Here is a 20,762-nt window from a genome sequence, read left to right as displayed (position 1 = left end):
GCACACTGATAAATATAAGTATTTGTACAAAACTCTAAACTAAAGCTATACAGATCAATTGGTAATATTTCTTATTCAAACTGAAATAAAAAAATAAGTTGTAATTTATTGGATGTTTATGCAATCTACAAACTACCGAGTTGACACAGATAAATAAATCAGTGTATTTCAAAGAGAAAATGATCCTTCGCATCATCATCAGAACATGTAGGATAAACTAGATTTAACTTAAGATGTTAATAATAAATGTAATTTCAGAGGAATGAATTAATTTAAAATGAACGCGGGTCCTTAAATCCACCCTAAACACTTCACGTCATGAGACGTTTAATCAAGTGAAGGAACGATGAATCCAGATCATGGAGGGAAGAAGAAGTAGAGCAGCTCAAGACAATCAGTGAGAAAACCATTAAAAACATATATATTCTTTATTATCATAGAGATTTCTTTTTGAAAACAAAACATTTTCCTCATTTCGTTATATTAAAAGTCTACAAACAGCGCCATCCTCAGGACAGAAATGTTATCACAAAAATTCCTCTGATAAAGTGGATGAGACTCCATGAGATGGAATGTGGAGCGGGTTCATTGGTCGTAGAAACTTTCCTCTTTATAGAAAAACGTCTCTTCAGGTTTTCAAACAGCTTCAACCGTTTCAATTTAAACATTAATTTCAGGTCAAAACAAAAGGACTTTTATTTTCTCTCTCTTAACAGAAAAAAACACAAAGTTTTCTCAGCTACTTGGAGCTGATCGTTCTTCAAGTTCCAGCAGGACTTCATGGACTCCGGACAGGCAGCGGGTTTGAACTTTGACCCCGTCAGAGGAGTCGAGGACGAAGGTTCAGCGCTCCTCGGCGAGCAACTTTCTGAAGGTCTCCAGCTCCTTGATGCTTGTCGAGATCCTAGAAGTGTCAAGAGAGTCGTATAACAACATTCATTCTCTTCTCTTAGAGAATATTACATATAAAACAATCTCACAAGGACAACATGAGCCACTTTAATTGTGCAGAATCTTCTTACTTTTGAGCCTTTTCTTTTTGTGCGGTTTCTCATAAATAATTCAGAACCTGAATTTTTTAAGTCATTGTGCTGAAAGTTTAATGAAATTCTGTACCGTCCCATTCGGTGCTAAATAAATAGGACATGGAATTATGGTCAAATTGAGAGGAAGAGTAGAATAAAGATCAAGAAATCTGCTAGAAAAAGAAATATAAAAACAAGGAAGGTACATCTGGCACGATAATCAAGTATCCAAAACACTAGGAACACTTCCTGAAGGACCTGCCACGGCCTTTAAACATCTTTGAGCTGAACAATAAAAAAAAAGGTCCACATACAGATTAAGAACAAATCCAAAGACATGATGTTTTCAAAATGCAGCAAACACACGAGAAGAGAAAAACTAAAGAAAAACGACTCCACCTTCCGAAGGCGTTGAGCAGCGAGACGATTTCCTGCCGGCTGAGCTGGAAACTGGATCGATGGCCGCCGGAGTTCAGAGCTTCAATCTGTCGCTCAGAAAATAAAATCCTCAACGCCGTGCCTAATCCCTGAGTCTGATGATGGAGGGACGGAGGAGGGAGAGAGAGAGAGAGAGAGAGAGAGAGAGAGAGAGAGAGAGAGAGCAACAAAGAGAGAGAGAAACAGAGAGAGAGAGAGAGAGACACAGAGAAAGAGAGTGAGAGACAGAGCGAGAGACAGACAGACAGAGAGACAGACAGAGGAAGAGACAGAGAGACAGACCGACAGTGAGAGAGACAGAGGGACAAACAGAGAGAGAGACAGACAGAGAGACAAACAGAGAGAGAGACAGACAGCGAGAGAGACAGAGAGAGAGACAGAGAGACAAACAGATAGAGAGACAAACAGAGAGAGAGACAGAGAGACAGACAGAGGGAGAGGACAAAACAAAGAACCACAATAAGTCTTAATGATGCACATCTGCCTTCAAGCATCATGTTGCAGTTTTACAGATTAAACAGAAAACATGAGAAACTTTTATATCTGAAGTTTGACAACAAAACAGAAAGGAGGTTAAAAAAGACAAAACATGAAATGTCAAAGTTATTTAACCTTCAGCTTTTATATTTCTTCATCTAATCTCTAACAATGACGCCACAAACACAACAAAGCTCCGGCAACCGCCGTACATCTGAGGAAGAATAAGAAAACTAGGGACGTCCCGATCCGATCGGTAGATATCAGATCGGATCGATATTGGTGATTGATCGGGGCGCTGATCACCCCGCCGATCTAAAAAAACAAACAAAAAAACTTTTTGCGAGCCCCGTGTGCGACCTGCTGTAAACTGAGGTGAGCAGCCTGAAGCCATTGAGAGGATCAACCAGCAGTCTGGAGGGAGTTTAAGGTTGATAACCAAACCAGTCCCGAGAGGTGGAGCACCAGAGCTTCACCACAGTCCCGAGAGGTGGAGCACCAGAGCTTCACCACAGTCCCGAGAGGTGGAGCACCAGAGCTTCACCACAGTCCCGAGAGGTGGAGCACCAGAGCTTCACCACAGTCCCGAGAGGTGGAGCACCAGAGCTTCACCACAGTCCCGAGAGGTGGAGCACCAGAGCTTTGTTTAACACAACTAATCTGATAAGACATCTAAAAAGTAAACATGCGGCGGAGTACGCTCAGCAAAGCCACAGAGCAGCTTGTTGTGCTCCAGCTAGCTGTCATCCAGTCGTAGCGTCGGTAGTTTCCCGCTGTAAAATGCTGCACAAAGCCTTTGGTCTTCCTCGACTCACAATTTCCATTTCTTCTTCAAACTGGCGCCTTGAAAAATCCCAGAAGCAGGTCCGCTATCGTATCACATGATCTTGTTTTTAAACTCGCCGCCATCTCCTCCAGACTAGCAGATAATAACAATGCGTCATCACGCACCTGCTCATGGGCCAATCAGTGAAGCTCATTTCAATGACGACACCAAGACCAGTACGAGAAACTCCGCTTGCCCGAGGGCATTCCGTCAACAACACATAAGAATCTGATTGGCTGATGATCCTGTCACTCCACATTGTAACCCAACAGCAGCGTCCAGCTTCCATCAGAGGTTAGCAATGCAGTTACTGCTGTGGTGCGTTTAAAGGACGTAGGAGATTTGAGCTCCACAAAATATAACCAGTCGTTGTCTGGATGAAGTTGAATACTGAACAAGCAGATGCAGATTTCAGAATCACTTTTTAATTCTAAAAATAAAAGGAAAAATCCTTTTTGACAGAGCCGGCAGTGCCAGCAGTGTGCCAGCAGTGTGCCAGCAGTGTGCCAGCAGTGTGCCAGCAGTGTGCCAGCAGTGTGCCAGCAGTGTGCCAGCAGTGCCAGCAGTGTGCCAGCAGTGTGCCAGCAGTGTGCCAGCAGTGTGCCAGCAGTGTGCCAGCAGTGTGCCAGCAGCGCCAGCAGTGTGCCAGCAGTGCTAGCCCTGCTGCCCCTGACTGCTCACCACTGATCTAAAATATCATTACCTCCTGCAGGTTTATCTATTAATGAAGCTCTGGGGGTTTTGAGTGCGGGCCTTAAAGAGGCAGATGAAGGAGCGTACCTGCAGTTTCCCCCACAGGCGACACTTGAAGCAGCCGACACAGTCCATGATCCGAGAGATGTTGAGGAACGCCAGCCTGATGTCCTCCTACACACAGCGGGAAAAACAATTCACCATTTAAATAGATTATATTTTAGAACAGTGAAAAATAGAACTAGTTACTAAAGCTTCATGAGAATTTGTACTTTTGTAAATAAGTTGCTAACTGTTAGCATAGCATCACCTCTGAAACTTTTAAGACCAAAAGAGACGTTTTTGTCCCTTTCAGCCAAATCAAATTCAAGATGAGCCACAAAACATTTTTTAACCGTTAAAATGAGGCTAGAAAAGTTTCAAGTATAGTTTTGATAAACGTACAAAAAGCTGTAATTAAAACTTCACAAATGCAATTGAGACATTTCTTAAAATGTTTAAACCTGATTTTACTGGTTTTAACCTCCTTTGTTTAACATTTGTTTTTCATTTCAGATCATTTTGCCATTTTTATCCATTTCTGTTATTTTCCAGCAGTTGTGCATGTTTACACCATCATTTTTTAAGTGTTTTGTTATAACGAGTGTTTGTGTTACTGAAGTTGCTGTTCAGGCTGGAACCGGGAACCTTTGCACTGTGGTGTGTGTTTCACCCCGGAACGGTTATGTGGGAACCAGGTACCGGTGATCTGCGGTGGCATGTGTTGTATCAAGTATAAGTATTACTAAAAAGTATCTACGCTGTTCCCGAGTGCATCCTTGCTCCGAGGTTCTAACATCTTTTTGGTGACGAGGATTAAACCTGTTTTGACAGTGTCGTTCAGACGAAGAAGAAGTCTGCGTGTAGTTAGCATTAGCAACATGGCTACAGTCGCCGGGAGAGATGGCGACTGGATTGAACGTGTCGAGAGGCTGCAGCTCTTTTTCCTGGCGAAGGACATGGATGACGAGGGGAAGACGAGGTCAGGTCTCCTCAGTGTGGGCGGAGCAAAGACTAATAAGCTAATACGGAACTTGGCGACTCCTCGGAAGCCCGGAGAGCTCGGTTTCAAAGAACTGGTCCCGCCTGCAGCGCACAAGTCACACTTGTGCTATTTCGTGTGCGCTGCCTCGTCTGTACAGACTTGCTGGCCTGTGCAGTCGGGACTGGGCGGCTCCTGGAGCTGAAACAGGCTCCTCACACAAGAAGTGCAGCGTCCAGCCCAGCCAGCTGCTGGAGAACCGGGCCGGGCGGAGGGTCTGGGCTATATGGGGAAACCTTACACGCCTCCATGTCTGGTCTGGACCAGACTGCTGGTTCATCTCAGAGACAGACTGGTATCCCTCACCTGTTCTCACCCCGCCAACACACACACACACACACACACACACACACACACACACACACACACACACACACACACACACACACACACACACACACACACACACACACACACACACACACACACACACACACACACACACACACACACACACACACACACACACACACACACACACACACACACACACACACACACACACACACACACACACACACACACACACACACACACACACACACACACACACACACACACACACACACACACACACACACACACACACACACACACATTTTCAAATAACTTGGTTTCTCACCTTCAGTTTGGCTCCTTCCTTTTCATCTCCAGCAAACAGAGACGTTTCATCGAAGTGCAGAGGGAAACTCCTGAGAGCAAGAGAAGGAAACAATAAGACCCTTCCTTCCTTCCTTCCTTCCTTCCTTCCTTCCTTCCTTCCTTCCTTCCTTCCTTCCTTCCTTCCTTCCTTCCTTCCTTCCTTCCTTCCTTCCTTCCTTCCTTCCTTCCTCCCTTATCACAGACAATTACAAGCAACATTTGTGAATCTGCACTATTCAGTCTGTGAAACTCAGTAAATGAAGTTGTTGGGGGTAATTAAGGTGACTGGGCCAAAGAGTCACACGTCTGGCCTGTTTCAAAGGAAATGGTCATTTCATAAACTCAGAGAGACTTTAGACTTTGTGACTAGAATTACATTTTTTATTTCGTTATGTTTATCATATGATGTGCTGGAGTGGAAGTTTATGTGTCATTATAAGCTGTAATGGAGCGCTCTAATAATGAACGAAGTTATTGATTCCAGTACTTTGTCCTCTCACTGCTGAGTGATTGTTCCTGTAGTAGTGCAGTGGACTGGCCTGGTTTGCTGCAGTGGGACTGACCTGGACACTGGACTGACCTGGACAGTGGACTGACCTGGTTTGCTGCAGTGGGACTGACCTGGACACTTGGCTGACCTGGACAGTGGGACCGACCTGGTTTGCTGCAGTGGGACTGACCTGGACACTGGGCTGACCTGGACAGTGGGACCGACCTGGTTTGCTGCAGTGGGACTGACCTGGACACTGGGCTGACCTGGACAGTGGGACCGACCTGGTTTGCTGCAGTGGGACTGACCTGGACACTTGGCTGACCTGGACAGTGGGACCGACCTGGTTTGCTGCAGTGGGACTGACCTGGACACTGGGCTGACCTGGACAGTGGGACTGACCTGGTTTGCTGCAGTGGGACTGACCTGGACTGACCTGGACAGTGGACTGGCCTGGTTTGCTGCAGTGGGACTGACCTGGACTGACCTGGACAGTGGACTGACCTGGACAGTGGACTGGCCTGGTTTGCTGCAGTGGGACTGACCTGGACACTGGACTGACCTGGACACTGGACTGACCTGGTTTGCTGCAGTGGGACTGGCCTGGTTTGCTGCAGTGGGACTGACCTGGACAGTGGACTGACCTGGTTTGCTGCAGGATGTCCAGCAGCAGCTCTTTGTGCCTCTGGTCCTCTTCAGGTCTGCCGGTGTACAGCCTGAAGGACGGGCGCTGGAAGAACGGCAGCACCTTGGCCAGCGCTCGCAGCTCGATCAGGTACAGGAAGTACAAGTTACGAAGCCTCTTCGGCCCCTCGCCGGCCGTCATGTCCGAGTCAAAGCGCTGTCTGAACTCGGACACGTTGTGGCCCCACATCCTCTGGAACCAGCTGTCTGATTGGACCCCCGGTGTCAACAAGGAGGGACACACACACACACACACACAGACACACACACAGACACGTTAAACGTTTTGTTTGAACGATAAGAGACGGAGCGAGCAGGAGTGTCTTCTGTTATCCAAACAGGTAGGGGTGTGTGTGTGTGTGTGTGTGTGTGTGTGTGTGTGTGTGTGTGTGTGTGTGTGTGTGTGTGTGTGTGTGTGTGTGTGTGTGTGTGTGTGTGTGTGTGCTGAAAACTGCAGGAAGGCGTGTTGAGGAGGATTTAAAAGTATTTGAGGTTAATAATGACCAAGGCTCCGTTCTCACTGGAGGAAACAGATTTTCTTCTCACAGTGACTCGGATCATTTAACGGTGTGAACCAAGTTTTCCCAGCAGACGAGGCCTCGTCCTACGTCGTACCAAATCCAACATGGATCTGATGATTTTCAATTTGCCCGCCATCTGAACCATCCAGTCGGAAATATGCGACGTCACGAATCTGAGGACGCCAAAATGTTAAAAGCTGCTCTCTCTTTTCTCATTTTCCTTCTTTCACTCGTCACGTTGTCTAGATTCTGTATTTAACAACCATTTGAAAATGGATCTACACACTGACCTCGGTTGCCAGATTGGGCAGGTCTCCCCGAAAGTCTCTCACTTTTCTACATGGTTTGTTATCTGTGTGCTTATTCTTTAGTACACATAGAATAGTTTGAGAGATTTGGGCGAGTTGGTTTTTAATGAGTTGAGAGGTTTTACGTTGTTTGGGCTGAAAACAGTGAGTCAGATCTGGCAACCCTGGCGCATGCGCATAAGATGGCGTGATGCCGTCTGATTGAGATCACGTTTATGTAGTGTGAACGATAACGCCAAAAAAAATGATTTTAAAAAAAACAAGCCGTGCAGCGTGAACGGAGCCCAAAAACCTCCAATAGACGAGTTGTTGAGATTAAATCTCGGGTTTATTCAGCGAAGAATGTTTCAGGAATCAAATTCACTCTGACAAACTGAAACAGGTCATGATATTAATGTTGAAGCACGTTTCAGCAAATAGATTTTGATGTAAATCTTAGCAATGATGGAGACCTGCCAAAAAGTGCAGCACTTTGTTTCATGTGCCGCTTTGGAAATAAAATAATAAATGAAACCTGGATTTTACACGAGTCTGTTTTAACCAATGGAGGTAAAGTTGGCTGTTATAATGTACTGTATATTCAGTATTTTCCACACAGCCAGTGGTGTGGAGGTTTGAGATCCAGGCAGGCATGAAGGACTGACGGCAGCAGCTGATCTTTATCAACCTCCCATCCCAGCTGAACGTGTTTATGTTTTGGTTTGGTTTTATCGTTTCACTGTGAATGGACTCTGAAGCGTCTCGTTCCCGCAGGCGGTGCAGAAGCGAGGGGTGTTTTAGTGTCTGGTGTGGAATCACAGCAGCGGGCTGAGTGAGTCTCACCGTCCAGCAGGTATCTGGCGCTCAGGTGGATGTTGATGCTGGAGTGGAGCCCCGAGATGAGCCTGTAGAAAGCTCTCTTCTCCACACACTGGCCTGGCAGCGCAGAAACACACCGTTAGGACCCAAACAACCAGGAAACTAGTGAATAACCTCCAGACGAGGATCGCCTACCTTCCAGCCAGCTGTAGAAGCTCCTCGCTGTATAAAATCAGAGTTAGAAGTGTAGAAGAACGAATGATCTTATTGTGACCAGGGGATTTCCAACCTTCATTTCCTGAGCTGCTCTGGAGCACTCCGGGAATCAGAGGCCTGCGGATGGTGTACGGTCTGTGGAGGAGTTTTAGTTTCAATTTCAGACCTAAAATATAGTTTTGGTGACTCTTTTCACTAATCTCTCTGATTAGTGAAGCGTCTGCCTCACTGTGGACCGCCTCTCAATCTCTGATTCACTCAAACATCATAGAATTAATAAGAATTAGTGTTAACCAATCACCATGGTCATAATGTTATAGCTCATCAGTGGGAAAGAAATTAAAATGACTCTTTGAGTCCATTAGCTCCTACTCAGCCCTACTCAGCCCTACTTAGCCCTACTTAGCCCTACTCAGCCCTACTTAGCCCTACTCCACTTTACTCGCCTTGGTCGTTTCCCCCATTACAATATAGTCCGACCACGGAGTGGGCGGAGTCACCGGAGCACTTCCCCGTCGTGCACAAGTAATCACCCTGATATGATGTGGAGCCTCCATTGGACATCAGCTCAAATAATAAACTAAATATATATTCTATATAGATTTATTACTAATATTACAAAATGTGGATCGTTACGATCGTGCTTCACTGTCCGCTGTTTCGGTTTTACTGGTGCCCCTGTTAACTGGTGCCCGGGTTTAAAAAACAGTAGCAACGCTACAATAGTAATAGTAATGCTGCAATAGTAATGCTACAATAGTATTAGTAACACTACACTACTAATAGCAATGCTACAATAGCAATGCTACAATAGCAACGCAATAGTAGCAATGCTACAATAAGAACGCAACAGTAGCAACGCTACAATAGTAATTGTAACACTACAATAGCAACGCTACAATAGTAATGCTACAATAGTAACACAACAGTAGCAACGCTACAATAGCAACGCTACAATAGTAACACTACAATAGTATTAGTAACGCTACAATACTAATAGCAACGCTACAATACTAACGCTACAATACGAATAGCAATGCTACAATAGTAACGCTACAATAGTAATAGTAACGCTACAGTAGTAATAGTAATGCTACAATAGTAATGCTCCAAAAGTAATAGTAACGCTACAATACCAACGCTACAATAGCAACGCTACAATAGCAATGCTACAATAGCAATAGTAACACTGCAATAGTAATGCTACAATAGCAAAGCAACAGTAGAAACAGCAACGCTACAATAGTAACGCTACAATAGTAATGCAACCGTAGCAACGCTACAATAGTATTAGTACCGCTACAATAGTATTAGTACCGCTACAGTAGCAAATCTACAATAGTAACAGTGACTGGGATAAGTAACTTTAATGTGATTACTGGTTTGGAAATAGCAATGCGTTAGATTACTAATTAACACGTTACTACAAAACTGGTGGCAAAGCCTAAAAGGCAAGTCAAGTCAAGTCAAGTAGGGCCGAGTAGGAACTAGTGGAAAAGCGCCAACATTCTTCATTTGTTGAGATTAAAGGTTTAAACAGATGATCTTCGATCCGTATTTGACCAGACATTCAGTAAAAACAGGGTTTGTTGTGGTCTGTGTGTTTACTTGAAGCAGTTCTCCTCGTAGATGCTGTTCCAGACCTGCCAGGCCTCAGCTCCTTTATAACCGGTGTAGCGCTCCGGGTTCAGGAGCAGATCCACGTACTGGGAGTCCGGCGACTCCTCGTCTGCAAAACATTTCAGTGGGCTCTCAGTCACTGCAACGCCGTGACTTCCATCCTGTCTAGATCACTAGATCACTGAAAACATCACAAAGAAGTGACTTTTAAACTTTTCTCTTGCTTTAAAATGTGAAATGAGCAGCCTGTGTGTCTGTACGTCACCTGAAAGCTTTACGTCTTCATACCACCACAACTCTAAGACTAAATCTGTCAACATATTTATTTACTCTAAAGGTTTTAGTTTCAGATGTAATCCTGGTATTTGTATGGAACGTCTGGACGTGTGCAGTAACTTCCTAAACCTGTTTTATTACATTCAATGGAGTGCAAGAACAACATGCAATTTTATAGTGTAAATTTAATAAGAATTTATGTCCGTCCATCCATTGTGACGTCTTCTACAAACTGATGGCAGGCGGTTTAATGAAGCGGTAAAAAGATGCTTCAGAACAGAATTTAGCTCATAAACACGGTGCAGTTATCATCAGAATCAGGACTATAAGAGACAGTAGCAGCCTGCAGAGTTGTTCTGTAGAGGAAGTTGGTCCAATAGGAAGGACAAAGACACGGATCCCAGAGTGCTTATGAAATGTGTTCTTATTAATCAAGGAATTCCTGTGTAAAATCACATGTCCATAAGCAGTAAGCAACACTATATAGTCACAATTAAGTGATTTAATGTGATTTCACATCCGCAGTGAGGGATGGACAGACGTGTCTCCCTGAAAAAAAAATCTCGACTTTGATTTTCGACTTTTTCTGAAGTGCATGAAGGCTTTTTTTTTTTAGCTTCCGAATTTTCCGTAGTTTTGTACCGGTGCAAATAGCAAGATCTAATTGAATTGTTCCTTTTCCTGTAATGAGCACAGCTGTAACATTTCCCTTTAGTGCTGCAAAAAACAAAACAGTGGCCTCACCACAACATTAAATATCATTTCTGGATTGTGGCGATCAGCAGTCATTTTTCACACCCTATAATTTCATCTGTGGGTAAAATGTGCTGAACGTGATGGTTGTGCGGACGGATTTGTACCGTCGACCAGGCAGAAGCGCTCCGCCTCGTCGTCGTGTTTGCTCCAGCTGAGCAGAGCCTCTCGGGTCTCGTTACTGAAAGTCAAACACATTAAACTCCATCATGACGGCGATCAGAGTCGAAACCTCCACCCAGATCACAATTCAATTTCACGTTGATTATTCGTTGCTGTTTTACATAACTTGTCTTCTACAATTTTTTATTTTAAAGTAATGAATTTGTATTGTGTTGTTTAATAAAAAGGACAACAATAATATACAATATGTCTATAAAGGTATAAAATATATTAACAGTTGATAAACATGGTGAAAGGTGTATGTTGTGATGGAGAATATTATTGATTTAAATATTGCCACACTATATTTTGTATTTAAAATGTAATTGATGAAATTCAAGTCGTATATTATTAATATCATTATTTTTGAATGTTTCTGTTCAATATTGCTATGGTGTTGTGTACATGTTATGTACATTCATCTATATGTGTATAAATACGTACGTATTTGTATATGTTTGATGTGCATGTATAAACTGTATATCTAAAACTTATGTATAGTATATCGTGAATGTGTATTGTGAAAATAGTAATATTAGTTTAAAAGTTTTGTGTGTGTGACCTTATCTAGAGCCTTGTGTTGTTTGGATTGAGATGGGGTTGGTGTGTATAAGCTTCGTCTTCAACCTGAACCCGTTCAGCTGATTTGAGGGTCGTTTGTTCTGTTTTTGTGTTTTAAGACTTCTGAAATTAATTCAAATTCAAAAAACTGAACTTCCTGGAGAGTCAAATCATATTAACATAACTTATTTCAAATCCATGTCCTAAATTCACTTTAACTGACTCAGAAGAATAAATATTCGAGTACAGACACCTGAAAAATGTGCTTCAACACAGAACTGCAGTACAAATATCTTGTTACTCGTCTTCAGTGATGAAACTCACCTCAGCGAGACGTCTACAGCTCCCAGATGCTTCTCCTTCTCACACGTGTCCAGCTTCTCGTTTGCTTCTTCTGAATACTAAAGTTACACACAAAGGGTGCGATCCATTAAAAAAGTGCTTTAATGAGCCAAATTAGGCTCATGAGCAGGACAGCGGGAGAAACGTCAGTCAAAAACACACACACACACACACACACACACACACACACACACACACACACACACACACACACACACACACACACACACACACACACACACACACACACACACACACACACACACACACACACACACACACACACACACACACACACACACACACACACACACACACACACACACACACACACACACACACACACACACACACACACACACACACACACGGTGTACTTAAGAATCAATTAAATACTGAATAGAGGGCGGCAAGGCGCAGCCCCCCCTGGTGGAAGCAAACTGATTTATTTATTTATTTATTTTTAATAAACACACTACCGTTCAGCAGTTTGGGGTCACTTAGAAATGTCCTTATTTTTGAAAGAAAAGCAGTGTTTTTTTCAATGAAGATACTTTAAACTAATCAGAAATACACTCTATACATTGTTAACGTGGTAAATGACTCTTCTGGCTGCAAATGTCTGGTTGTTGGTTCAATACCTACAGAGGTGTATAGAGGCCTATCCCTCCAGTGTTCTAATGGTCCAATGTGTTTGCTCGTTGTGTCAGAAGTCTAAGAAAACGCCAAATCTGAGACTGGACAATAAAAGAAAAGATAAATATGGGCAAAGAACAGAGACACTGGACAGAGGAGGACTGGGAAAAAGTGTTATGGACGGACGAAAGGGAGTTTGAGGTGTAAAATTCCTGAAAACTCCGGCCGCAGCATCTAAAGGATGGGAGGCGAATATTTACGTCACAATTTGTGAGGTGGCATTTCTTTTACAGGATTCTGATTGGCTATCATGGCTTCATGCTTCTCGTTACACTGCCCCCTACAGGTCTGGCTGCTCATAGCAGCTCTGAACCAGGTAGATATGCAGGAGTGAGTCAATTAAGATTTATTTGATACATTTTTTTCCAAAGGTAGAGGGGGAAATATCAGTTTTTGTAAAAACCCAGGGACGTGTAAACGTGGTCCTAGATTACATGATCAATGTTAATTCAAATGACCCAACAACCAGTCTGAGTCGGGAGGACATCCATCTGGACAGACTCACTTTGTTGTGGGAGGATGACCGGATTCCTTCAGGCACTTCGTTCTGCAGACAGTCAGAGTTTTAGAGAGTTTAATGACAATAACATTTTATTTTCACCGTGTTTCAACCAGTCAGTTCAGGGTAAATACATATGTCACATCGTCATTCAGATCACATTTGGAGATTTGAGCTGCATAAATACAGAGTGCATCCAGAGTCGGATGCTTGGAAAGGATCAGAGTCGACGCACAGCTGGAGGTCGGTTGTTTAAGGCTTACTGACGGAGAGAAACACTGACCGGAGAGCAGGGCTGGACGGCACAGTCCCTCAGACCACAGTGACTCTTCACCTTCCAGAACGGACAGGGTTTGTTCAGGTTCACCTGCTCAGGGCCGAAACACAGACAGAGTGCTTGACATACGCGTGTGTAAAATACCGTAATTTCCAGACCATAAGACGTCACTTTCTTCACACCCTCCGAACCCTGCAGCTTTTAAAAGGACGCGGCTAATTTATGGATTTTTAAGAGTTAACCGGCTTCATGCTGCCAGAGTCTATTTCCGCATGTATTTACATGCTGTTTTGAGCCTCTGATTCTCCAAAACTTGCTCTAAAAGTGATATTTCTGCTCCGGGTGACCTCGTCTGGTGCTGCTCTCCGTGGTCCGGAGCTCCAGCAGCTGACGGCCGTGAGTGATGCGTTCAGGTGCATCACGTAAAGCCGCCTGCTGGACTCCACGGCTGAGAAATCTTCCTCCTCAGAATCACAATCAGCAAATAACCCATAAAATACTTTATCAACAGAGATAAAACTGTGTATTTGTATCCCTTTCTCTCTATATGTACTTTGTTTTGTTTGTTTTTAAGTTTTGCGGGTGCGGCTTATATTCGTGTGCTCAATAGTCCAGAAAATACGGTACTTATTCTACACTAACAACAGAACATGAATGTAGGTCAACGCTGCGTCCTCAGAAGTCATGATAAGACACCAGTTTGTAAACGTTGTTTGTGTGTGTGGACATCATGCGTTAATGCTTTTACACACTCGCAGTGTCGGGGATCGTCTTTCTAGATCTGTTGTCAGATATTGACTAAAGGCCACTTCACCTTGTAGAACCGGAAATAGTCGGACTCCAGCAGAGTCTGAAGTTTGGGGAAAAGTTGATTGTTATTGAAGCCGTCAATGGTTTCTACGTCACAGGCGCAGTCCTCCAGGTCGCCCGTGACCTTCAACAGAAAACACAAGGTTCAGTTCAAAACGTCGAACATCACTGTGTTCCACATCAATCAGACAGAACGCAGACAAACTGCTTCTTAGAGATTTTCATCGTTTGGCGGACGGTTTTCTGTTCCAGGATTTATGAAGCAACAGAAAGAATTCTGCTAAATTAAAGAGATTATTCACAAAATGAAAACATTGAAATCACTTTTGGGGAAAAAACAAACAAAAAACAAGAGGCTGAACTTAGTGGAAGAAGTGTAACAACAAAAAAGCCTTTTGTGGTTAATTATGATGGAGTCCAGCTCCAAACAGATTTGGAAAATGTTATACTAAAAACTAAATATAACACAACCACTAATATTACTCATGGAAGTGTATTGCATTCACATCCAAAAGTAAACATTGACAGTTTTTCTGAATTAATGAGATAATACTGTAATATAATTATAAAATGTGTTTAGTTTTTCTGAATCACTGGGACAGTGATGTCTCCTACTGCAGGCAGCAGCTCCGACCTGTTAGCAGCGCTGCTGGACATCAGTCTGACCCTCAGTGCACGATCCAAAGCTAACCGGGTCAACATGTCAGACATTTTCATAGAATTTGCATGTTCCATGTAAATAAGGTCAGGAATAGTGATGAGCAAAGCAGTTCTTTAGACGTTACTGAATCATTATTACTAGTCGGAGCTCAGTGGAAGGAGTCTTTACTGTGTATCTCAGGAAGTTTTTTTAGCCACAAAAAGTTTCAGGCCTGGATTCTGGAGCAAACGTCTCCGAAGGAGAATCCAAGGCCTCAGATGAACTCCATAGGGATCCAGACGTTTCAGCAGCTGCCTGATTGTCTCTTGTGTAACCAGAGAACCTGCCTGATTGCATTTCAGATGCGTCATCTTCTACCTGTGGAGCAGGACACACCTGTCCAGTTGTCCCTGGACAAACATTAGAACACTGGATTCAACCTGCGAGCTGAGGCAAGCCTGTTTCCTCCAGCGGACTAGCAGAGCTTCTGCCTGGAATAAGACGCACCACTGCCCCATTAATGCACAGAAACAGCCCTTTTTTTCATATAACTTGTTTTTTCTCATCATCATTTCAAATTTTGAAAAACAGAAGTGATTTTTAATTTTTTCGGAAAACTATTATTTCATAAATTCAGAAAAACACAGCTGAATTGTTTTATTATTCATATTTCTCATAATTATGAGATAATTATCTCAGTAATTCAGAAAAACTGATTACATTTTTATTTTTCAAGTGAATGCAATATGCTTCTGTAATTACTCACTGTACTTACAATAATATGTTTTATTATTAGGAAGAAAACACCGATCTTAATCACTTAAAAGTCGAGAGACAGAGAGAGACAGAGACAGAGAGAGAGAGACAGAGAGAGACAGAGAGAGAGAGACAGAGAGAGAGAGACAGAGAGAGACAGAGACAGAGACAGACAGACAGAGACAGAGACAGAGAGAGAGAGTCTCACCTCACAGAAACATCGACAGTCTGCAGATCGAGAAACCTGCAGGAGGACCAGCAGGACCAGCAGCTTCATGTCCGCACCAACCCGCCTGGAGTTCTGGAGGTCCGGGGTTCTGGAGGTCCGGAGTTCTGGAGGTCCGGGGTTCTGGGAGGTCCGGAGTTCTGGAGGTCCGTGGTTTTAGAGGTCCGGAGTTCTGGAGGTCCGGGGTTGTGGAGGTCCGGAAGCAGAGCCTGTGTTCGTGCCGAGGAGGAGAGTCTCACCAGCGGATTGCTCTCTCTCCTCACTTCCGCGACGCTCCGCTACGTGTGATACGTGCTCCAAACACACGCTGCGCGCGCTGACGTCACTGACGAAACGGCTGCCAAGAGAATTGAAACATTGTCAGAGTTTAACCATTCCGGGCCGGGCCGGGCCGGGCCGGGCCGGTTTATTTGTATAGCGCATTTCATACACAAGGCAACTCAATGTGCTTTACATGATCAAAAGGTACAACAGAAAACATTCAACAGCTTAAAAATCAATAAAAACATTAAAATCATCAACAAACATATTATATCAACAACACAACACCAAAATCCTCCCTCTGTCATACAGTAGAGAAAAGCAGTGCCTTTAACTATTTAAAAACGCTGGCAGTTTGTTCCACTTCTTTGCAGCAGAACAACTAAACGCAGCGTCAGCATGTTTACTGTGAACTCTGTTCTCCACCATCTGACCTGAGTCCTGACATCTGAGAGACCTGCTGGGCTCATTCCTGACCAATGGATTCTGGACCAAACCCATTCAGAGTTCTACACCAGCAGCAGAACTTTAAAGTCCACCCTGAGGCTGACTGGGAGCCGCTGTGAAGACTTTCTGTGTGTTTCTAATGTGCTCTGACCTCTTGTTCTAGTTAGAACCTGAGCTGCAGTGTTCTGAACCAGCTGCAGCCGTTTGATGCTCTTTTGGGGGATTCCTGTCAGAGGACCATCCAAGAGTCCAGTCTGCTGGAGATAAAAACATGGAGCAGGTTCTCCTGATCGTTCTGAGTCATTAAACCTTTCACTCTGGAGATGTTCTTTAGGTGGTAGAAGGATGTTCTAGTGAGAGATTTGATCTGACTGCTGAATGTCAGTTCTGAGTCAATGAGAACACCAAGGTTTTTGACTTTTAAAGATGGAACCCTCCCTGCCTTACCTCACCTTACATCACTCCACAATAGGGAACAGTGGGGCGGTGCCTAGGGTGGGGGGTCCAGGCTACTTAACTGAGGTCTGGATCCTCACCCGACTTTGCACCACCCACAATTTTAACCACACCTTGTCACGCAGGGTCTTGAGGGGGTAAGCCGCTTTCGGGGTTCTGCCGCTTTTCAGCGGTAGAACGCCCGGGCCCCGCTACCCCCCAATTTTAAACCACACCGTAGACACACACATTGCACCCACCTCCTCAAAACACAAAGACACACCCCTACATGCATCCAACACTCCACAGGGTGGGGGTCTGTGGGGGGGTGGGTGGGGGTGTGGGTGTATCTTTCAAGATCGGGGGGAAAATCATGGGGCGGGAAAGTGGGGGGTGGTATATGAGGCTCCTGGGGGTGGAGAGTTGACTGTCCTCCGACCGGGGCCTGTTCGGGCCTTCGCTTTTCCTGGTCTGGGGGCGGGGATGGGGCGGGGCTGGTCCGGGGCGCGGTGGCTAGGGCCATCTCTGCCTTGCCGGGTTGTGGGGGGTGCGGTGGGTGGGTCGGCTCCCGGGGGTGCGGCGGGCCTCGCCGCCGGGGTTGGGGGGGGGCTCTCGGCCCGCTCTCGGCTTGGCGGCTTGGGTCGGGGCCTAGGGCCCTGTGCCCTTTATCCTTCTCCCGTGGGATCCTCTTGCCTGGAGGGGGGTCCTCTCTGCATTCTCCATCTGGTGCTCTCTGGGAGGGGGCGTGGCTCTCTGGGGTGGTCGCCGGGACTTCCCCGGGCCTTGGGGGCTGCCGTCCGCCGGGGTGGCAGTGTCCGGGCCCAATGGCCTCCGGCCCCGGGGTGTCGCGACGGGTCTCCCCCCAACAGTTCCGGCCACACCCAGTGGACAAACCACACACACACACACACACACACACACACACACACACACACACACACACACACACACACACACACACACACACACACTTCCACTCCTCATGAAAGGTGCTTCTGAAGTTGCTTGTTCTCTGTCATCATTTGCTCAAACACTCAAAATCATGTTCCTCTTTTGTTGTCGCCTCTTTGTTAATTCATGTTCCTGCTTCACGTTACTGTCTAGATAGAGCTGCTCAGGCTGGTTAATCTAAGAAATCATCTTACTGTCTAGATAGAGCTGCTCAGGCTGGTTAATCTAAGAAATCATCTTACTGTCTAGATAGAGCTGCTCAGGCTGGTTAATCTAAGAAATCATCTTACTGTCTAGATAGAGCTGCTCAGGCTGGTTTAATCCAATAACAGTTGGAAAGTATTTGGATCAGTGTGATAACTGTAAATAATATATGTAGCACAACAAGGGTATTGTATGGTAACCCCCCCCCCCCCCCCCTCAACTTCTCTTCTCTCTCTTCTCTTCTCTCTCTCTTAGAGCGTTCCCCCCCGTACAGCAGCCATGACAACTTCTAACAAAGGCAGGAACAGGAGGAGACTCCAGGTCTCTTCCTGTTCAAGAGTAAAAACTGTTCTGACTCCGAAGGCTCTCAATCACATCATATTGTTGGCCCAAGCTGCCGAACAGGACAAGGGGAAAAAGAGAGAGAAAAAAATATATGAAAAAATATATGAAAAAATAATAAAATAAATAAAAAATAAAGATGGACACTCAAGATACTCAAAGACAGCAGTCCTCTTGTCCTTGTTACCAAAGACAATCACCTCCATCTTGTCATGATTTAGTTGAAGGAAGTTTTCACTCATCCAGCAGTTTACTTTTTCTCAGAACACCTCCACGGGACCACGGTCCTCCTGGTTCAGTGATATAGTTGTGTGTCGTCTGTATAGCTCTGATAATCAACCTTACACGTCTGTCCTAAAGGAAGCATGTAAAGGCTAAACAGAGGGGTTCCAGGCCCAGAACCCTGAGGAACCCCACAGAACATTGGTAATCTGTCGTATTCAAAGTTCCCAAAGGTCACAAAATAACTTCACTCCTCCAAGTAGGACTTTAACCATTGGATCACTTTTCCATTTAGTTCTGTGATGAGAACCAAAGCCTGACTGAAACTGATCAAATATTTAGTTAAAGGTTAAGGATGGACTCAGTTGGTTGAAGAGCACCTTCTCAATGACTGGCAGGTTGCTGATTGGTCTCGTTGTCCAGCAGAGAGGCGTCCAATGTTCTCTTTAGCAGAGCTTTCACTGCAGCTTCTTTCAGGGACTTTGGTACGGAGCCTGACTGGAATGAGCAGTTCCTTATCTGACACTGATCAGTGACAGTTGACTTTACAACAGTTTTAAAGAAGTTTGAGGGAATTGTAACACATTGCTGGATTCAGTTGCTGGATTCAGTTGCTGGATTCAGTTGCTGGACAGTTTCCTCTGTAGTTTTTGGGTTGACTGTATAAAACTCTCACATTGATAGTTGACTCATCCCTCGGTGGTTGAAGCTGCTCAAGCTTTTATTATTTTGCTGGTTTGTTCTGATGTTTGACCTTATTGATGAGGTCCCCATCAGACCATCTGCTTGCTTTGGCATTCCCTCTCCTGACCTACAGCTTCCAAAACATGAAGCAGATCTGGTGGCATTTGTGACGCTCCTGGCGAGACGACAGAGTTTGTTTCGTTGGAAATCGCCCGCTCCTCCCTCTCACGTTGCCTGTCCCAAGGATATTCTGCACTTTATCAAAATGGAGAAGATTGAATGTGTAACCAATGGTTCAACGAAAACATTTCATAAAACATGGGGCATTTCTTTCAAAGATGTTGGGGTTCTCCATTTACTGGATGACTCATAATGTCTGTAGAAACACCAGGTTTTTTTTTTAGGTTTTTTAAAATTTATCTTTGAGTAATTAAATTTCACTCAGACTGAATACTATGGTAGTGATGTGTGTATTGTCCTCCTCTTGGTTTCTCATGTTTACGGTTCCATTTCTGTGAGAACAAAGAAACATGTGGTCACCACTGGAAAAATTCGCCATTGGTCATGTGACCCCCACCAGGGGCCCCCATCTTGGAAGCTGCATCACTGCAGCCCACCACCAGGGGGATCCACCAACTCCGGCACACCCATGGTCTGGAAACCTGAGACCAGCCCAAGGAGATTGGCTGAGAGGCATCCTGAGCTCAGCAGGAGCCGGACCATGACGCGCACTATAAAAGTCCAACCCACGAAAATCCAACCATCTCCAGGACGGATTTGCGTCAACCCAGACGAAGAACTTTGTACGGGGACACAAAGGGCCGCTCGTTGACTCACGCGGACTGGGCCCGAACACTTCCAACTTGCAGGACGAGCTGGAAAAGCCGTGGAAACGTACTTTTGTTTCTCTTTCTTCTTCTTCAACGGGACCCCCACAGCTGCAAACCAACTTCGCTCCCCTCCAGCCATGCAGCTTCCCCGTGCCTGCTAACTTGAAGCTCGCTTCTGCACCCATGCAAGAAGTGCCGGGTTACTCACAGTGCGTTCTGCGGACCCCCCCGTGTTCCACGCCGCAAAACGCAACTCAGGTCTTCCTGTCCCCGGGACACGAAAGACCTGCCCGTCAAATCAAAGCATTCCCCCGGCCATGGAGACACGTTCCACCCACCTTCTGACCAAGTAAGAGGCTGTGTCTGGGCAGAATAGGTAGAATGATGTTCTGTTGATATCGCCGTGTGTTTGATTTTATGCTTGTGAGACTCTGGGATGCTGATCCCCTCCTCCGTTTCCAAGCAGTTTGTGCCCGCGCATAGCTAGCCATCTACGCAAACCACTGTACGCGCACACGAGCATCCAGGAGTTATCCCGCAGCTATCAGAAGCTGAGACATTCTGAACAG

General features: G+C 45.1%; 1 protein-coding gene across 2 annotated transcripts; it reads right to left on the bottom strand.

Annotated features, from left to right (window-relative positions):
- Window positions 1-411: 411 nt before the first annotated feature.
- Window positions 412-16,121, bottom strand: ero1a (endoplasmic reticulum oxidoreductase 1 alpha). Of its 2 annotated transcripts, XM_080492939.1 has the most exons (15): window positions 15,800-16,121; window positions 14,200-14,319; window positions 13,392-13,475; window positions 13,115-13,156; window positions 11,896-11,972; window positions 10,956-11,029; window positions 9,808-9,928; window positions 8,273-8,334; window positions 8,179-8,205; window positions 8,008-8,100; window positions 6,317-6,563; window positions 5,163-5,232; window positions 3,547-3,633; window positions 1,425-1,558; window positions 412-904 (listed from the first exon to the last, which is right to left on the bottom strand). In XM_080492939.1, the coding sequence occupies exons 1-15, from the start codon at window positions 15,866-15,868 to the stop codon at window positions 844-846; spliced, it is 1,368 nt and encodes a 455-aa protein (XP_080349065.1). In that variant the 5' UTR covers window positions 15,869-16,121; the 3' UTR covers window positions 412-843. The 2 variants fall into 2 exon arrangements, with proteins under 2 accessions (XP_080349065.1, XP_080349064.1); XM_080492938.1 differs by having other exon boundaries at window positions 6,317-6,559; window positions 8,179-8,334.
- Window positions 16,122-20,762: the final 4,641 nt, after the last annotated feature.

The sequence above is a fragment of the Lipophrys pholis genome (assembly GCF_963383615.2).
Source record: "Lipophrys pholis genome assembly, chromosome: 2".
Classification (NCBI taxonomy): domain Eukaryota; kingdom Metazoa; phylum Chordata; class Actinopteri; order Blenniiformes; family Blenniidae; genus Lipophrys; species Lipophrys pholis.
Note: the sequence above shows the minus strand (reverse complement) of the source record. Positions and strands in the feature narration are given on the sequence as shown.

Coding starts and splice junctions, on each gene's coding strand:
- ero1a (XM_080492938.1), bottom strand. CDS start 15,868: ATGAAGCTGCTGGTCCTGCTGGTCCTCCTGCAGGTTTCTCGATCTGCA. Junction 9,929..10,955: donor GCGCTTCTGCCTGGTCGACG/GTACAAATCCGT, acceptor AATGTTTTGCAG/ACGAGGAGTCGCCGGACTCC. Junction 5,233..6,316: donor GACATCCTGCAGCAAACCAG/GTCAGTCCACTG, acceptor TCTTGCTCTCAG/GAGTTTCCCTCTGCACTTCG.